The sequence below is a fragment of the Balaenoptera musculus genome, chromosome 9 (assembly GCF_009873245.2).
Source record: "Balaenoptera musculus isolate JJ_BM4_2016_0621 chromosome 9, mBalMus1.pri.v3, whole genome shotgun sequence".
Taxonomy (NCBI): domain Eukaryota; kingdom Metazoa; phylum Chordata; class Mammalia; order Artiodactyla; family Balaenopteridae; genus Balaenoptera; species Balaenoptera musculus.
Window position 1 is genome coordinate 75,895,503 of NC_045793.1, and position 20,526 is coordinate 75,916,028.

Genomic DNA, 20,526 nt, shown 5'->3' on the forward strand with positions numbered 1-20,526 from the left:
GGAGAAGCAGGGGTTGAGGGTGGAGTTCAGCTGCAGGAGAAGCAAGGGGCCCCCAAGAGGCTGAGCATTTTAATTCAGAAATTTTATCTCTTGGTGAAAACCCATTTTTTCCTCCTCTGTGACAAATATGTTTTATGAGGAAATAATTTAGGGCTTGTATGTCATGGATGGCTTGTAGTTCTGAGGTTAAATAGAAACAAGGCTTCCTGGTTTCAACAAGTAAAAGCACCAGGAGTTAAAGTTTTACCATTCCCCCTTGTTTGGTTCAGAAAACATGATGCTACCGAGATAGTCTTGTTGTTAAATTTCCAGCCTTAAAAAGACGGCAGGCGGAATGCTTCCAACCATGACAAGTGACCCTTGCATGGCACTTTGTAATCTCTAAGTGGCTTGATTAACGTTATTTTATCCCAAGTGCTGACGTTGCTTAACTCTGCCTATATAAACTGTCAAAATGAATTTAGATAATTCAGTTCCAAACTTGATTTTTAAAGATATATAAATACAAAACACAAACTGGCCTGATAGTTATTTAAATTCCTCCTTTGCCTTCTGCTATGCTTACTCTCTGGAGATGGGAGGCTGGCAAGGTCAAGGCCAGCCCCACTGGTATAACCTTCCTGCCCACACCTGCAGTGTATATAGACCGGAATCCCTTGGTAAGTGAGACTGAGGTCTCAGAATTAGCTGAGTACCCATAAATACTTGGGAAGCAAAGGAGAGTGAAAGAGATACAAATCCTTTACTCATCAGCAATAGTATGCTTGTACATTCGAATGAATCTCCATGACAATGTTATTGCTATTTCTATTGAAGCTGCATTGTACTTGGGTAGTTAATGGACAATTATATAAGCATGTATCACATGGTATTCGTTGATGTGAACACTTAGGAAATTAGGTCCTGTATTTATAATTCTCTCTTTCAAACAGAAACTTTGTAATCCACACAGAAGTTCCGTTGCTTTGTTGGAGGACAGTATTACTACCCAAGACGGGCATGAACAGAATGAAAATTCTTAAGAATATGTACTGAATTGTTAGTCATATTTTCCTTAGGAAGTGGGACTTTGATTGTTCTACTTTAAAGATACTTCTGTATTGTTGAAAAAAATTGGTTTACAACGAGGATGTATTGCTTAACAAAGTAAGTTTTACTTAGTGGTCACTTTTGATTGACTTATAATTACTGAACTCCGTCTTTTTAATTGCCCTTTATACTTATAAAGTCTGCACAAGGCGAAGGAAAGGGTATGGGCTAGGCAGTCAGGTACTCAGTCTCAGTAACGGCTGAAACTTAGCCTCTCCGAGCCTGAGTTTTCTGCTCTGCACCCACAGGGTCTATAATCTCCATTCACCAGCACTAGGGTCAGGATTGCACTGCCCATGTGAAAGCTCCTTGAACTCAATACAGTTGATTTCCTTCCTTCCTGCAATGTTTTAACATCATTTAAACACAGTGTAAATTATTCTTGAGATTTAAAAAGGAATAAATATTCCTACGTACATTAGTCTCAGTGGGGAGTCAACAAAAGGGCTCAGAAAAATACTTTTTCAGTGAAAGGCAGCTCCAAACAGGAAGTTTTCATTGGAGAGGAGAAAAGATTCTGCAAGGCTGCTTTAGGCATTTTTACAAACTATATTCCTGTTCCAGGAAGGCTCCAAGCAAGGAGGTTAAGGACAGGGTCACCCCTGATAAACCCACGGGTAATTCTGAGCCAGCGGGCAAGCAAACAAGACTTTCTGGGTGAGGGGTGGAGCGGGAGCTTCTGATCGTCTAAAGTCACTCTGGACAGTGTAAACTTGCTGCCAGGAGAGGATAAAAAGCTGCCATTTCTTGTCCTACTCTGTTTCCCAAACATGCAGTGATGAAACAGAGAGAATACAGTATATGCATGTGATGTGCATATTATATTTTACAGTTTTTTTTTGTTTTTTTTTTTTAACCACCAAATACTTGTGATATGGCCACAGTCCGCACCAATGTATGGTAGACTAACATGCCATACCCAACTTCAATGACTCACCAAACTGGTTAGTCCTGCAGTGTCTCAGTGTTCGGACAGTGTCTGCAATCATATGCTGGAAGGCAGAAGAGGAAACACATCAGTGGAAGGGTCATTTCGGGTGTTGCTGAAGTAGCGGTGCTGTGAGGCTGGCTGGATAGTCTAACACCTTTGGGTGTAAATAGAGGAGCTATATTTGGTGCGGGACCTAACTTTAATTGATAATATATATTGAGTTTGGATTACAAAAGAAAATTTGACCTTGTCTTCAGAAACAGTGGCTCTCAACCCCAGCTGCACAGATTCTAACTGAGCCATGGGAAAACATACTGTTAAGAAATGCAGTACAAGACAACCTACTGAATGGGAGAAAATATCTGCAAATGATATGACCAATAACGGGTTAATATGCAAAATATATAAAGAGCTCATACAACTCAACATCAAGAAAACAACTCGATTAAAAAATGGGCAGAAGACCTGAACAGACATTTTTCCAAAGATGACATACACTTGGCTGACAGGTATATGAAAAGATGCTCAATATTGTTAATCATCAGAGAAATGCAAATCAAAACCACAATGAGATATCACCTCACACCTGTCAGAATGGCTAACATTAAAATAACCACAAATGTCGGTGAGGACATGAAGAAAAAGGAACCCTCCTACACTGTTGGTAGGAATGTAAATTGTGCAGCCACTATGGAAAACAATATGGAGGTTCCTCAAAACACTAAAAATAGAATTACCATATAACCCAGCAATTCCACTCCTGGGTATATATCCAAAGAAAATGAAGACACTAATTCCAAAAGACATATGCACCCCAATGTTCACAGCAGTATTATTTACAACTGCCAAGATATGGAAGAAACCTAAGTGTCCCTCAACAGATGAATGGATAAAGATGTGGTATATATGTACAATGGAATATGACTCAGCCATAAAAAAGAATGAAAATTTTCCATTCCCAACAACATGGATGGGATTGGAGGGTATTAGGCTAAGTGAAATAAGTCAGACAGAGAAAGACAAATACTGTATGATATCACTTATATGTGGAATCTAAAAAATAAAACAAACTAGTGAATATAACAAAATGAAACCGACTCACAGATATAGAGAACAAACTAGTGGTTGGTTACCAGTGGGGAGAAAGAAGGAGGGAAGGCCAAGACAGGGGTAGGGGATAAAGAGGTACAAACTATTATGTATAAAATAAATAAGCTACAAAGATAGTACAACACAGCGAATATGGTCAGCATTTTATAATAACTATAACTGCGGTATAACTTTTAAAAACTGTGAATCACAATGCTGTATACCTGTAACATATAATATTGTACTTCAATACTACCTCAGTTAAAAGAAAAAAAAAAGAAATATTTAAAAAATATATATTAAAAAATATGCAGCGTGTCCACCCTCAATCTACCTGTGCACATTTGCATACGCTTTTACTTCAGAAGGTGTTTCACCTTCTCCCCATTAAGGCTTTGTGAGTTCGCCTGCACTTGGGAAGCCCCATTCTCAACCTTCCGACTGTTCTGTGTACAGTGTTTATTGGGTTTGTGTTGCTGTAATCACTTTGTGGAACTTTCTTCCTCCTCTAGACCAAGTATCACGAGAGGGCTCTGTGTACCCAGCACCAACCGTACGGCACACACGTGGCCTCACACATACTTCCTGAATGGAGGCTGGAAGTTTTGGGGAATAAAAGACTCAAGTAACTCAAACGGTGACAGGAGACGAGATATTTATGAAAGAGGTACATTTTCTAAAACATCAATATCTTTACAGAGACCGTTTCCTGTTTATAATGTACATTCCCTTTTATGGTCTTCAGTTTTCTACTTTATTTCTCTAAGCTTCTTACTGATCTCCAGGCAAAGGTTTCTTAAACTCACAGCTCCTTCCTTTGGACAAGATCCCCTCGTCTCATACTTGTGTACCTGCAACCACCTTCCAGCTCTACCATGGTAAAGGAAAGACGGCATTTAGGACCAGACCAATCTCCACTACATTGCCTCCTGTGCGGTTGCCAGAATAATCTCCAAACACTTGTCATCATGTTCTATCTAGTCCTCTGGAAAGCTAGAGTGACTCCATACTTTCTTTCATACAAAATCCAAACATCACCCTGTAATTCAAGAATCAACATTATTCATGATCTGGTCCTCCAAACCCTTCTAAATGGGCCATCATCTTTTTTTAAATAATTGAAGTATAGTTGATTTACAATTTTAGTTTCAGGTGTACAACATTAGTTTCAGGTGATTCAAAATTTATAGATTATACTCCATTTAAAGTTATTATAAAATATTGGCTATTATTACTGTGCTATACAATATATCCTTGTATATTATTTATTTTATACATAGCAGTTTGTACCTTGGGCCATTGTTTTTCATGTCCTGTCTACACACACTGAACATAGGATCGTCTATATACAGCAAACGCTCAACAAATTATTGCTAAAATAATAATGTTAATACTAAAAAAAAATTTACTTAAAATTCAGCAGACCTCCAGAAACACTATTTGAATATGACCTACTTATTAAATTGTTCTCACAGGCTGCATTTCTATTGTATTTCTACTCAATAGTGAAAAATTAAACAGGACAGTGATTACAGCCAACAGCTCGAGTTGCGTTTGTAAAGGAAATGAGACCTGACTCATGTCTGAGAATGTATTGTTAAATTTCCTTCCCCCAATTTTACCACTATTCCCAGGACAGTTCTGTCGTTGTTTCAAGGTATGGCGTCACCTTGATTTCTATCACGTGCCACTTGCACAGCTGATGTAAGGTGAGGTGCTCAGGGCAGCACTGAAACTAGAGCCCTGATCTCATCTTTAGGTTTTCTGAAGGGAGCGGGGGTGGGGGGGGAAGCTATGATAAAAGAAGATGCCCTTAACGCCGAGGGATAAAGAGAAGAAAAGGAGAAAGCATTTGTTTCTTCGTTATTTAATGGTCTGAGGCTGAAACATTTGGAGCTGCTGAGGCAGTGTGGGGAACAGTGGAAAACTTATTAGGTCCAATAAGCACTTCTGGGTTTCGTGTTCTCTGACCTAATGTGTTGGCCTGGATCAGCCTGATAAAGATAATACACTGAATTATCTGCTCACTGGCTAATATCCATCATGAGGAATTGGCTTCCCACAAGTTAATTCAGTTAGGTTCTACTGGTTCATTACTGTGAATGATGATGCTATTTTATCAATAGCTTAAGTGAAACCTTGTCTTTGGCTAAGAAACGTGCTGAAACTACTGACTCTACTAGGAAATTCAGTTTCACTCTCCAGCATCCAAGTACAACATAGGGCTATGTACAATGTAAAATACAGTTTTGTCCTTGTAGAAAAAATTCTGACTTCACCCTGTCTTCTCTGTGCAAGGAGGCGGTCAGCATGAGGCAGGCTGTATCTTAAGTGCCATCTGCTTTGAGGACCAGGAACCCAGTGACACTACAAAATCTGCTCTCTTTAGAAATGATGTGATGGCAAGCACCTGACGGGTGCGCTTGTGTGCCGTGGGCCTGCTGCATGCATGTGTAACTGCACTTATCTTCTAGCTGTCTTTTTAATAAGAGTCCTCTTCAGGAATTTAAAATAAAAGATTACCTATTTACGCCATGTTATTTCCTTAAGCTTTATTAAAGGGTTCAGGGTACATACAATTATTGACCCTAAGAGCAGTACTGTTAGTTAGACTTTTGTTTCAGTCCCCACGGTTAGTTTGAAGTCTTGTCTCTATGAAAGCAAGACCCTAGACTACATGAGTCAGCATTAAAAGGCTTCCACTGGACCACTGGAGAAAGCAGGGGAAGAAAAAAAAAAAAGAGACGCTGATCAGAATGAAAGAGAGAGGGTGTAGGAAGCTTTCCATCGCTCTTTCCCATGCTTGCCTTTACTGAATTGTTCTCTCACTTGGGGAGTTCCATCTGGGGGGAAATGACACAATGAACTTAACCAAATCACTGGTTCTCTTTGGGAAGGGGGTCAACCACCAGTGTACCCTTAACAACTGACCACAGTCAGCATACAAAGAGTACACTGGCTCTCGCACATTTCTTCTGGGTTAGTCAGAGGGAAGGGTACTAGACCTTTAGAGGGAATTTCACTTGGTGTGACACAGCTCATTCCACATCTCTTACATGCTCGCCAAAGCTTATTTGGCGTTCTTAAGCAGAGGTGTTGGCCAAGATTTGAAATAAGTATTGACCACAGGCTTCTTATTCCTGCAATCATTTCATTAGTACCAAACACTGAAGATTAACCTGCCTACAGACTAGAACGTTAGGGCCTACAGTCTTTGGCTACAAAGAGGGGCCCTGGGATCTTCAGAACATTACTGGGTGACACCAGAACAAATCTCTAAAGAATAAGTACAAGAAAACCCAATACTTTAAATATCTATTTCGGGCTGTGTTGGTTTGACTGCAGTATCTAAAGTAACTGAACTGGATTCCAAAGCACTTAGTGCAGAGAGAGACTCGAAAAGTTATGGACACGTCTACTTCAAAACTAATGAGCCAGAAAGCGATCACCCTCAAATCATTAAAATTGAGCTAAGGCAAGCTATCCCAAGATGTCAGTCTTCTAGATTCAGCTGCTTGGGTTTTCAGGTTGTACAAGAGCCGCCTGCACTGGCTCTGTGCCACTTCATCCCGTGTGTGGCGAGTTAACCTCACAGTTAGAGCGGGGCACCTCTGAGGCAAAGGTCAGAGGCCAAACCTCGTTTGGACTCATCAGGTGGTACTGTTCTTTGGTCATGGTCTACGGCCCCCGTCTCACTCAACCTTCTCTCAAATGCCTGACCCAGTCTCACAGGGAACCGGGGGTCCATTCCTGAAAGAGTTCACACAAATCCATTACCATTACTGAAAAGGTCACTCAAAGGTCAGGGCCTACGGACAGGGGTCCCTGATACCATCTTTAACCATGCATGGCAGGCTCACCTATGACACTAAAGTTCATCTGTCAGACAAATCCATTCTTGTGGTCCCCAGGGTCTCTTTGGGGCACTCCTATTTCACAGTTAACAGGCAATTCCTCCTGTGCCCACAGCCGGTGAGAAAGGCTAGGAGGAACCCGCTGCATGACAAAGCACCTGGGAATGTCCTGGAAACAGTTCTCAAAGAGGCATTTCAGTAACTTGTAAGAAGGGACTGGCCAGGGAGCCCTTTCTCGTGAGCTCACTTTCTCACTTTGCACGAGGTGGTCTCTCCACAGTGGCACCATTTGTCCACAGGCTGATAGAGGGGTGGTCCTTCCCCTCCCATGCAGACCCTACAAATTCCATCTTCATCTTCAAGATGGACATATCTCCCCAGAAGGAGAGCTTTGTCCCGTGCCTCAGAAGCAGCGTGAGCCAAGACACAGGGAGATGCCTTTAAAGCAACAAGGCTGAACCTCAAGACTGTGAACTCCAGCTGACAGGAAACTTACAGGTTTAATTCTAGTTCAAACACATACACTCAACCACTGATATCAATCTAATGAAGTTCCGTTTTCAAAAATAAAAAGCAGATTTTCATATTTGGCCCCAGAACTTGCCAGCACACTTATTTTTAATTGGAATGCACTGTATTGATAATGCACAACATGCAGCAAATAAATCACCACACATTCAGTGGAGAAAAGCACTTAAACCATTTGTTTCTTGGCGCAAGAAAAGCATACACTTCCCTTACAGTGGGAAAAAGGAGAAATAGTGAAGTTTTACATACCAGTTTTTCAAAATTGACAAGATTATCCAAAAATGTTTTATTTCCTTCATGAATGAATGTTACATCTGAAAATTAAAAACAAAAAGATATATGTACCATTAGGAATGGATCATGAGTCAGAGTTGAAGAGGTATAGATGCAATGCAGCTTATTAATTTTTCTTAAACATTATGGATTATTTCATGCATTTGACCAGGCAACTTGAAATTGAATCTGAATAGTATTTGATGTGAGGGGGCATAATGTATGCGTGTGGAGAGAAAACATTATAACACTCATGCAAGTATATATCTTGCTCTTACATTGCAGGCTTTGACTTCAACCTGCTTAATATACACTAACACTATTCTATAACTTAACTGGTCCATTATGTTTTTAGGCCAGAACACTGAGCAGAAAAGAACTGAACCCCCAGAAACAAAAAGGATTTTAATATTTATGTGTTTGCTTTTTAACAATCCCAGGCAAAGTATATGGATCTGCTTTACTTAAAGCATTAAGGTCTAGATTTGGATGTTTAGATTTTTGGTTTTCAAAGCCAGGGCCTGACTGGGTATCCGAAGTGAATGAGGAATGGGACAGGTTTGGAAAAGGCAAGGTTTCCGGGTCTATTCAACCGCTGGAAAGCAAGCATCACTGATGAAAACAACATAAGGAAAGTAGGATGAAGATACATTTTCAGAGGACGGGAATGTTAATTTGATTTGAGCCTCACTGCATTTGAAGTGAAAGAAGATATTCAACTAAAAATCTCCTTTTGGTCGCAAAACTTACTGGAGTGTCTCTTCAAGAGACAGGGATGAGTTACAATAATAACAGCAACTGAAGCTCTGAAAGGGGATGGCTTATAAAAACTCAGATCAGGGCTTCCCTGGTGGCGCAGTGGTTGGGAATCTGCCTGCCAATGCAGGGGACACGGGTTCGAGCCCTGGTCTGGGAAGATCCCACATGCCACGGAGCAACTGGGCCCGTGAGCCACAATTACTGAGCCTGCGCATCTGGAGCCTGTGCTCCGAAACACGAGAGGCCGCGATGGTGAGAGGCCCGCGCACCGCGATGAGGAGTGGTCCCCGCTTGCTGCAACTAGAGAAAGCCCTCGCACAGAAACGAAGACCCAACACAGTCATAAAAAACATAAATAAATAAATAAAAGAACGTGAATTAAAAAAAAAAAAAAAAAAGCCTCCAGCTCACCAAACGGTTTAGGCAAAGCATTTAAAAAAAAAAAAAAAAAACTCAGATCAGAGGGTCAGTGACTGAGCATTAGGGAATCCTCACAGCGGAGAATCAAAGTAAGAAATATACTACAATTTAAAGAACATGCAAATAATCATGTTATATCACAGACATGGGGGACAAACCAAATGAACATCCTTTTCAAAAATCTTGTTAAAATAACATGATATAAAAGAGGGAAACGAACAGATTAAAATTCCTCTAAATAGAAAGGGAAAGCATTTGCATTTAATCAAGACTTTGATTCTGCTGGTCCCTATGGGGCTATTAGGAGATAGGTGCTTGGGAAATCGGCCTGCCAACACAACCAGCCGCTGAACTTTGACTGCCCACCAGGGGGCAACACCAGTTACACAGTTACAGACTACACTGATGACGACCCTTTTCTCATGGCATTCTTTATTCACAGCTTCCAGCCCCACCAGACTGCAACGTTTTCCTAAGCCTTTTTTCTTTCTTTTTTCCCCTCGATTTTTTTTTTTTTAAACTGATGTCTTAGCAGGGAAGCAATTCACAACTACACAGTCATCTGACAAACTCTCTGGTTATTTTCTTTCACTGTTTTGCTTTCAGAATAGAATTGCAAGCTTTCAACCTCCGACACAATATTTAGAAAAAGAGTAGCCAACACAGTTAGCTTGTATCTTTTTTGTACAGCAAGCAAAGCACTGTGTGTACTCTATCTACATTAAACACCACCTACGAGCCTAGTAACTCCTCACTCCCGGAGAATTCGGATTACAAATGCCCCGTCAGAGTTTCTTGGTCCATTTCCCCAGTGTTCCAAGGTTTGTCATCCCCTCCCTATGTTCCCAAAGATGATGATAATAACGCGGCTTATATTTATTAACAGCGTCAGACATGGCATTAACTCATTTAATCCTCACAAAAGACTATAAGGTAAAAGCCCTAGCAGGAAAAGAATGTGAAGAAACGATGGTCCAAAGAACAAGCACAGCTGGCCCACGATCACAGCTCTAAGTCTCAGAGCCAGGACCCAAGCCCAAGCAGCCTGCTTGCTCTCTCCACGGTGCCTCTCTGGTACCCGAAAGGACTTGGACATTTCTGACCACCCGTTACAGCCACCTTGCTGAATTCATGGGAGATGGGGGCCTCTGCAACTTTTTTTTTTTTTAATCAGTCATCAATTTTATACACATCAGTGTATACATGTCAATCCCAATCTCCCAATTCAGCACACCACCATCCCCACCCCACCGCGGTTTTCCCCCCTTGGTGTCCATATGTTTGTTCTCTACATCTGTGTCTCTATTTCTGCCCTGCAAACCAGTTCATCTGTACCATTTTTCTAGGTTCCACATACATGTGTTAATATACGATATTTGTTTTTCTCTTTCTGACTTACTTCACTCTGTATGACAGTCTCTAGATCCATCCATGTCTCAACAAATGACTCAATTTCGTTCCTTTTTATGGCTGGGTAATATTCCATTGTATATATGTACCATATCTTCTTTATCCATTTGTCTGTCGATGGGCATTTAGGTTGCTTCCATGACCTGGCTATTGTAAATAGTGCTGCAATGAACACTGGGGTGCATGTGTCTTTTTGAATTACGGTTTTCTCTGGGTATATGCCCAGGATTGGGATTGCTGGATCATATGGTAATTCTATTTTTAGTTTTTTAAGGAACCTCCATATTGTTCTCCATAGTGGCTGTATCAGTGTACATTCCCACCAACAGTGCAAGAGGGTTCCCTTTCTCCACACCCTCTCCAGCATTTGTTGTTTGTAGATTTTCTGATGATGCCCATTCTAACTGGTGTGAGGTGATACCTCATTGTGGTTTTGATTTGCATTTCTCTAATAATTAGTGATGTTGAGCATCTTTTCATGTGCTTCTTGGCCATCTGTACGTCTTCTTTGGGGGCCTCTGCAACTTTTAAAGTGTTTCCTTTGTCCCCCTTTCTATCTCCTCCCTCTCCTCTGCCTGGGTGATCTTGCTTAACCTCAACTCTCAAGGACTTGTCGAGGTCAGCGCATGAGGATGGCGGCTCTACTGAGGGTGGGGGGCTGTTAGGCTGATGCTGGCCTGAGGATAAGGCAGGGAAGGTGTGTCTGGCCAGGTGGGGAGGCAAGAGGGGCTGGAAGGGGCTGCTGCCCAGGAGAAGGGGGTCAAATGGCTGAAGGTTTTGATGCAGATGAATGGCAGGTGTGTGATGAGGCAGGCGTGAGAGGGATAAACCAATACAGGTGGTTGAGCTCAAAAACGGGGGTCTCAGAACCTAAGTCATGGGCTGTGAAGCAGTTCAGGGCACCCACCAGGTTCAGAGTGCTAGAAATGAGCTACTGCCAGACCCCTTTATCTGGAGACATCTGAACACGCTCCTAACACTTCATATAACAGGATGGGGGATGAAAGGACTCCGTTTGAAGAGATGGCAAGTGAAAGAGAAGGAAAAAACATACAAGCACCTCAACATTCCTTTTATTTAAACACCCCCGCAAATGTGCAATAATAATCTGCGCTCGAAGATACAAACACGACCTCAGTTTACCTTCAGATATCTGTTGATTATTCACTCTACTGGAAGGACTACCATCTCCCAAAACGCCGTGATACAGATTATTCAACTGCTTTTGACCTTTAGCTCAGCTGGATCCTTTCCCCAACACTTACTTGGGCTTTCCCACTCACCACTTTCTGAACTGGATTCCACAGTAGGGGGGGAAAGTAAATCAGAAGTAAGAAATTCACTGGGAAATAGAAAAGCTGATGGCTGGAAGCATTTTTAGGTTATGTGCTCACTTGATAATCTGCATGGTATTGGGAATTGACTATCTCAAAAAATGAAACCTGGGAGCCCTAATCCTTCTTAACACCCAAGGAGTTCAATTTGGTCTCTTTCTCTAACCAAAAGCAATCCAAAGCAGGAGGCACAAGAGGGGAGGGCTGGGAAGTTTTCATGAAAATGTTGGTTGCTCTAGTTTACAGCAAATATTAAAATAATTTTGCATTTAACAAAAGCTAAGAATGTCATTTATGTTTTCCAAAATGTCTCACCTCAGACGTGATATACACATATTTAAAAGTTTCATCCTGTTTTCCTTTGGAAATTATTTCAGACAAAAATAGTAACTTTAAATGCAAGAGAGTACTAATGTTGTTTTATAATGACAAAAAATTAAGATAAAGGAAAAACAAGTGCTTCTTTAAACTTGAGCTTCTAATGAAAAAAAAAAGTTTAATTTACTAGCGTGAATGAGAGAATGCATTTTCAGCAGAAAAAAAGGGAAATTTGAAAAGCTGCTCAACACCACTAATTATTAGAGAAATGCAAATCAAAACTACAATGAGGTTATCACCTCACACCGGTCAGAATGGCCATCATCAAAAAATCTACAAACAACAAATGCTGGAGAGGGTGTGGAGAAAAGGGAACCCTCTTGCACTGTTGGTGGGAATGTAAACTGATACAGCCACTATGGAGAACAGTATGGAGGTTCCTTAAAAAACTAAAGATAGAGTTACCATATGACCCAGCAATCCCACTACTGGGCATATACCCAGAGAAAACCATAATTCAAAAAGACACATGCACCCCAATGTTCATTGCAGCACTATTTACAATAGCCAGGTCATGGAAGCAACCTAAATGTCCATCGACAGACGAATGGATAAAAAAGATGTGGTACATATATACAATGGAATATTACTCAGCCATAAAAAGGAATGAAATTGGGTCATTTGTTGAGATGTGGATGGATCTAGAGACTGTCATACAGAGTGCAGTAAGTCAGAAAGAGAAAAATAAATATGGTATATTAACGCATATATGTGGAACCTAGAAAAATGGTACAGATGAACCGGTTTGCAGGGCAGAAATAGAGACACAGATGTAGAGAACAAACGTATGGACACCAAGGGGGGAAAGTGGCGGGGGGGGTGGGGTGGTGGTGGGATGAATTGGGAGATTGGGAATGACATGTATACACTGATGTGCATAAAATTGATGACTAATAAGAACCTGCTGTATTAAAAAAAAATAGAAAAAAACCTCTTTATAAAAAAAAAAATTTAAACACACACACACACACACACATACACACACAAAAAGAAAAAAGGGAAATTTGTTTTGCTGCCAACAAAGAGGTCTAGATAAACTCAGTAAAACATAAAATTGCATCCAAGCTAAGACATAAGTGTGAGGCACCTGACTGCATTAAGTACTTTGGGGGAAAAACCACTAATATATAGCAGAAAGCTCAGCTTACATCTAATTAAGTTAACGGGACATTGTCGACTGTTTTCTCATTACCTTAAAAACATCCACTGTTTCAAAATATTGTCTTCCTAAAATCAATTCCTTTCCCAGATCTGTCTTCACTTCCTATTTTTCCTATTTGTGTCTAAATAATTCTAAGTGTCATTTCCCACAGGCCACCACCCCCGCTCTCCAGCTGGTGTTTTATTTTAAATAAAAATCAGAAGCCTGAATAAACTTATCTTAGAAATAAACATGAAAAATTAAATGAACTTTTAAGTTGGTATTCTGGCTTTACAATCTCTCCTTGTTTCATCCATTTACATTTCACAGAATCTTTTGAGCTCGAATGAAGCATTCTGTGTGACTCTCAATTGTCCTAATACATTATTGTTTCCCAGAAATTCTTGCTTTATACTAGATGAAGATTGAATAAATAGCTGCAGGGATGCATAACAACTCAACACTTCTCCAAGCTCTGGTTGTTCTTGAGAGAAGCCGAAAAGGGAGTATCAGCTTTACTGCCAGTGGGGCTTGGCGATGGGGGGAGGTGAGGGAGGAGACGGCCAGGACAACCAGCAATCCAGTTCCCAGGTAATTCATTTCCAGAATCACACTTATGGGTGTAGGCACCGGGGCCTGAGCCAGCAGAATTTACAAGCCTCTGAAGGGTGAAGGCAATATCAAAGAGTATTCCTATAATCCCTTGGAAAGAATCAAAATACAGCCAAGAAAAATGACCAACCCGCTTCTCCTGGAAAGCACATAGGTAGGATATATACTAAATGTCAGGAGCATAGGCCAGATGAAAACGAACCTCCCTTTCATTAATCCCCTGGGTTTGAAAGAGACCCCTGAGATCCTCAGTAAATTTAACTAACATGTTTCATGATGAATGATCTGGTGCTCTACAGAAGAGAAGTTAGTCGACTAACTTGGAGCTGTCAGATACTTTCCCAACTGGATTCACTCCTGGAAAGAAGAAAGTACATTCCCTACCAAAACTCTTCATACACTACACTGCCTGGGTTGACCAAAGGTATTTCTCACACAGCAGAAGGCCACGGGTTGAATCTCTGAAATTTAAGTTGCACACATAGAACGTGACTGATCACTGTTTGGATTCTTTATGCCAGCCTTATTATTGGTTGAATTAAGTGAATTGTAGACTCAAATAAGACAATGCTTAAAGCAGACTAAAGTAAAAACACAAACGTTTCCAGTGCCAAGTTTTGTGAATCAATCGAAAACACTTTGATGTCTGCTTAAGTACAATTAAGTATTTTAAGCATTTCATAAATAATTGAACATTTGAAAAACAATCACAAGCCAACACAGTTAGGTCTGAATGTCAAAATTACTTTAAAGAAATAAACTGAGATTCCTTTTCTTGCTCTCTGTAGAGTGATAAATTTCTGGAAGATGGAATTACATAGCATAAAAGATAGAAAACTGTTACCTTTAAGCAATAAGGGCATGAAAGGGATTTTGGGTGGCTTCATCTTTTTGAATGCATCTCGGTAGGCTTTGTGATTCAGGGAAGGATCCTGCCGAACCAAGAAGGTTACAAAGAGAAAGAAAAATCAATGTGCTATAGAAACAATTCTAAATCCACTTTTACTATACAATTTGAACATGATTTAGATATAGAGTGGTTCTTCCTAAGAACAAAGTAGATAAAGGTTTCCTAGGAGAATAAACTCACTAAATTAGGGCAGGAAATCTAGGCAATGAATGAAAGTCAAGTTATTGGTTGACAATAATGGGAAATGACTGCAAAGGACAGACACCTTTTGATTGCCCTATTATTCTTCCCTCAAATAGGTTCCTTAAGTACAGTTTCTTCTCCATAGTTTCTACCATGAGGTAACCCCACAGCCTTTTGTTAAGCACACTGCAAAGAAAAACTGCCCTCATAATGCACAGATAATGCAGAGAAAACAGGAGAACAGTTTTACTGTAATCTGAAAAGAGACTGAAATTTGAGTATACTTAAAAATCTGCCTTCTGAATATCATACCAAGAGGACCATTCTCACTACCGTTTTCCACGGAGAGGAAGAAGCATTAACTGTTAACTTGCTTCACTCTGTAAGAAGCAAAGCTACATTTTCATATACAAGTGAACTAGTCTAAGCTACCTGACATGGTAAAGTGCAGATACCGACAACTGAAATCTAGAAAGAAATTGGACACCAGCAACCAGTTCGAAGAATAAGTCCACTTTGGCTCAACTACTTACTGTTAAACTTTCAAGTTCAGAAAAAAGTTTCTTAAACTTCCCAGGGATTTTCTAAAAACAAACAAACAAAAAAGAAAAGGTCAAAAGAAGTCAGTTATTTTGAGAGGCACTAAGGGGAATGTTCATTAAGTTGTGTTACATATGTCACATTTCTGAACATAAATAGCTCTATCATCTGGTTCTACCCTGATTGCTTCTCATTATGCGATTTTCATCATTCCTTAATGCGACCTTCCTTGGGAATGTTGCTAAAGACAGTTTAAAATAAATAACAGCCACATGATCAGGAATCCAGCTGGTTAAACATTCTACACACTGGTGATCTTTTAATAAAAACTTGGATTTTGGTTCTGTATCTTACTTCTGACAAATGCTCTTTTTTTTTTTTTTTTTACTTATTATTTTTGACTGCTTTGGTTCTCCGTTGCTGTACGCGGGCTTTCTCTAGTTGTGGAGAGCAGGGGCTACTCTTCATTGCGGTGCATGGGCTTCTCATGGCGGTGGCTTCTCTTGTTGTGGAGCACGGGCTCTAGGCGCGTGGGCTTCAGTAGTTGTAGCATGTGGGCTCAGTAGTTGTGGCTCGTGGGCTCTAGAGCGCAGGCTCAGTAGTTGTGGCCCATGGGCTTAGTTGCTCCATGGCATGTGGGATCTTCCTGGACCAGGGATTGAACCCATGTCCCCTGCATTGGCAGGTGGATTCTTAGCCATTGCACCACCAGGGAAGCCCTGCTCTCACCTTCTTAAACAGTCTTGCTAAGTGGGAAATAATAATGTTGGCTGATGTTTTTTGTATAAATGATATAATTATGTTTCACAGCAGAGGGCTAAATAGTGAAAGCCCATGAAAACCCTAAATGATGAAGCCTGCACTTTGATGGATACAATCACTGAACTGTAAAGATCACCCACACCAACTGGTGGCATGAAGACGGACAGAGGATGGAAACATAGGTCATCTTCCCAAATAAAAATTTGGGCCTAAGGAAGAAGGGCCTGGAATTTTCCAGCCTGCCTTTATTTATTTATTTATTTATTAATAAATTTATTTATTTGTTTATTTTTGGCTCCGTTGGGTCTTCACTGCTGCGCACGGGCTTCCTCTGGTCACGGCGAGCAGGGCCTACTCTTCATTGTGGTGCGCGGGCTTCTCATTGCAGTGGCTTCTCTTGTTGCAGAGCATGGGCTCTAGAGCACAGGCTCAGTAGTTGTGGCGCACGGGCTTAGCTGCTCCGCGGCATGTGGGATCTTCCCGGACCAGGGGTCAAACCCGTGTCTCCTGCATTGGCAGGCAGATTCTTAACCACCGAGCCACCAGGGAAGCCCCAGCCTGCCTTTAACATGGTGAAGTGAAAAGCTAGATGCCTCAGAGTAAGTCACTCTGAATTTGAATTCTGCCCCTTTCTAGCTGTGTGTCTGCAGTGAGTCTCCACGTTGTCTGATTGAAATGGAGATAACTCATAGGAAGTGTACGGTCCGTGGTCGGTGCTCAGCAAATTCCAGCTATTAACACTTATGACTGTTCTAGAAGATATGTGAGATTTTCTGCTTCTAAAACAAATCAAAATAATGAGGTAAACCCCACAATAGACTTTTAAGCTTTTCAAAATTATCAGATTGATAATTTTGCATCTTGACAGCACACAGGTTGTTTGATCTGGCAGCCACTGTTACACACACCAATACACGTGTATTAATAAATGCAAGACAAATCAAATGCGAAAAGATAAAATGCAGACATCTGCAACTGATGGCAATTGTTCTTCTGAGCTGCGTATCTTAGTCTGTTGGATATTCCACACGAATATCCTGGTGTCATCTCAAACTCAACATATCTAAAGCCAAACTTACCTACTCCAGGGGTCAGCCATGGGCCAAATCTGCCCATCTGCTTTTGCAAATAAAGCTTTACTGGAGCACTGCCATGCTCATCATTTATCAACTAACCATGGCTGTTCTTGAACCTCAATGACAGAGTTGAGTCACAGCAGTGGAGACCACATGGCCTGCACAGCCTAAAAATATTCACTATCTGGCTCTTTCCCCAAAATGTTTGTTGACCTCTGTTCTAGTTCCTCAAACCGACTTCTCTGCCTGTATTGCCTATTTAGGACAGTGTGATCACTTTCCAGGCCTAGAGACACGGAGCTCCGGAGCTCACCTCTGCGAGGGAGGCCCACCCCAATGCCCCCAGCAACTCCCGGCTCAGCTTCCAAGGCCCTGCTGCTTAAGGCTTCTCAGCCACCCTGAGACAGCATGATTCCTCCATTGCTCTGCTGGGGCCCGCCTGGAACCGGTTCAAGACCTCCTTGACCACAGCACACCCTGTGCTAAGCTGGCCACCTTCCATCTGCCACGGCATTGATGCAGAGCTGCGCACATGGCAGGCAGTCGCTGTGCACATGAAATACACACCATGTGAATTTAATTGAACTGTTCTCCTTTCAATGTTTGCAGATCAAGCCTTCTTTCCGGGTGTAATTTAAAATTCCACTCTCCTCCCCGGACCCTTGCTAGCCACTTGTTTTCCTCCTGCTCTGATCAATTGCGGCTTTTTTGGCCCACCTCTTTGAATCTCATGAAGTGTGTGCGCATCTGGTTTGCTTAACCAGAGATGCAAGCCTTTTGTTGCTTTTCTTTTGAACCCCTTTAAGGAGCACTGACCCTGACCCTCGGGTCACCACTGCGCATTCCATCAGTGTGTGGCCCCTGACACAAAGAAGGTGAACCCCAAAGCTGCCCACAGACCGTCGCTGAGACGGAATGTGAGAAAAACAAGAGTTGGCCTGTCAGCTTCTCTCCTGCAGGAGTGTGAACTGGGGACCACGAAGAGGGCAGGGCAGGCAGCAAGAGGAGCTGAATCTGAGAGGGTGGGGAGAGGCTGAGGGAGCTGCAGCGAGCCACAGGCAGCCTGGACCCGTAAGGGAGAAGACCTGACGGTCAGAGAGAAAGGATGAGACAGAGAAATGGTACGGGGAATTACGTACGCAGTCAGTAGGGAATGGAGAGAGAAAGAAACGAAAGCCCAAAGAAAGAAGGTGTCGGGGTCATGGGGGAGGCAGAGGGCCCCCCATCTGTGTCTGGCTACATTTAGGGACACCCCAGTTTCCATTCTTCCCACGTAGACCCTCAGAGTCCACGTTTCAGAACGTGCGCTAACTTGAGTGGCCCCCTCCCCCTTCGAACCCAAACAGCCTTCATCACACAACCCTGACAGGCAGAGCCAGGATTTGGGAGGCCTGAAACTTAAAACATTTTGTGGGCCCTCTTTAGGAAAAAAGAATACAAAATTACTTTTGCAGATTCTGTAAAGATATCCATCATCCACATGAACATCCTGCCAGAGGCCCCACAAGTGAGAGGACTGGTAGCTTGAATTCATTAGCATCTCTGCAAATCTGCTTCTGGACACACAGGTGAGCTTTTGAAATGACCAACATGGAACTGTAACCAGGCCATCACGGGAGAAAAGCAGAAAACTAATTCTAGCTGGGAAGCATTTTACAAGTTGTGTTTCTTTCGTATATATTACAGAACCATTTTGAAGACCATTTGATGAAAATAGTTCCTGACGACTTGAGACACTAATTTTTTAACATTTTTTTCTAGTGCTACGTATCTCATTTAAACCATTTATTTTAAATAAAGACTGTTAGCTGGACCACTTCCCGTTCAGTTTTATTTGTCCCCAACCCGGCCCCAACTCCACCCTCCGTATGGACCCCCAGGGCTCACCTCCCAGGTCTGGGACAGCCGGCTGACAGAAGCAGTGTTGAGACCCATCACAATAGCAAAGAAAGAATTCAGGTTTCTCTGGGCTTTGCAGCTATGGAATAAAAGAAAGCAGAAGGCACTCTGAGGCAACATCCTTTCACCAGATGATCACAAAAGATAAAGCTGCCAAGACTCTCCCAGGCCACAGAGTTCAACCTCTAGGGCAGGGCTGAACTCTGCTCTGTGACCTACACAGTCTTGACTGTCCCTGTGGGATGGGGCGGTATCCCCTCAACACAAATGAAAGGATTCCAAACGCTTCCTTACCTTTAGGAAGAGATCTGTGTTCTTGATACCCTCTGGATACTTCAAAAGATTCCTCCCTTTTAAAAATCTATTTTGGATGCACTGACAATTTCAACTGAAAGCTCTTACATTCATGTTTCTGTATATATCCCATACTCATTGTAACAGCTCCTGATTCTGTATCTATAATCTGTATGTTGTCTTTCTTTTTTGAGAAACAAGGCCCTCTTATCTCACAGGTCCCCCTCCCATTACATTTAGACATATTTTCTTTGCTCTCAACAAAATAGCTACTATGTTATGTATGTATTTAAAATATGGCATATATTATGGGGACACTGTCTCACGTTTCTCATTTAAGGAATAAAGGAAATAAAATGCAAAATAAGACCATGTTGAGCTCCATTCACTCTGGAAGGTTATCTGCTCTGCAGAACGTCAATCTTGCCCTTCAACTTAATCAGTCAAAAAACTCCATTACTTTTCAAAGCCAGCAGAGGAGCTTGATGAAGCAGAGGGAGGGTGGGCCTCCAGGTTGGCCGGAACAGCCTGTGAATTCCAGATATTCCTTAATCTGGGATGTATTAGAAAACAACTTCTCTGAGGAAAGATTTGAAAATTTTAAAACTACCCGGACTTAATAATTAAATATGAAAAAAGATGAAAGTGCTTAGCAGTAAGTCAGAGGCATAACAAGTACCTAGTGCGTGTTGATCGAGCTGCCCTCACATGTCATCTCTTCCATGACATCTCCATCAATGTCTCAAATGGAATTTGGGAACAGTGTATATACAACTCTGTATCCCGATTTTTCAGTTTTATACCATGTTATGTATTATGGATTCTTCACTGTTACCATTAATGGTTATAGAACACTTCATCAAAAACTTATTTCATAATTTGTTTATTTATTCCCTTGTTGTAGACATTTAAACTATTTTCAGTTCAATACAATTCAAATCAATGTAAAATGCTACAATAAATATCTTTTGTGAACAAAACTTTTTCCTATATTTATGATTTTCTAAAATTAAGTTAGACTTCTAGTCATTACATGATCGATCA

General features: G+C 41.4%; 1 protein-coding gene across 5 annotated transcripts in view; it reads right to left on the minus strand.

The window, feature by feature from the left end:
* Positions 1-20,526, minus strand: part of RAPGEF5 (Rap guanine nucleotide exchange factor 5) — a 219,143-nt gene that overhangs the window by 5,115 nt on the left and 193,502 nt on the right. For 4 of the 5 annotated variants that reach the window (XM_036863410.1, XM_036863409.1, XM_036863408.1 and 1 more), the window contains 5 exons: positions 19,177-19,267; positions 15,445-15,495; positions 14,663-14,750; positions 7,741-7,805; positions 2,027-2,081 (listed from right to left, as the gene is read on the minus strand). In XM_036863410.1, the coding sequence (XP_036719305.1) occupies positions 2,027-2,081; positions 7,741-7,805; positions 14,663-14,750; positions 15,445-15,495; positions 19,177-19,267 (350 nt within the window). Of the gene's footprint in view, positions 1-2,026; positions 2,082-7,740; positions 7,806-14,662; positions 14,751-15,444; positions 15,496-19,176; positions 19,268-20,526 lie in introns of those variants that run through there. The other variant, XR_005021218.1, reaches the window with a different exon arrangement.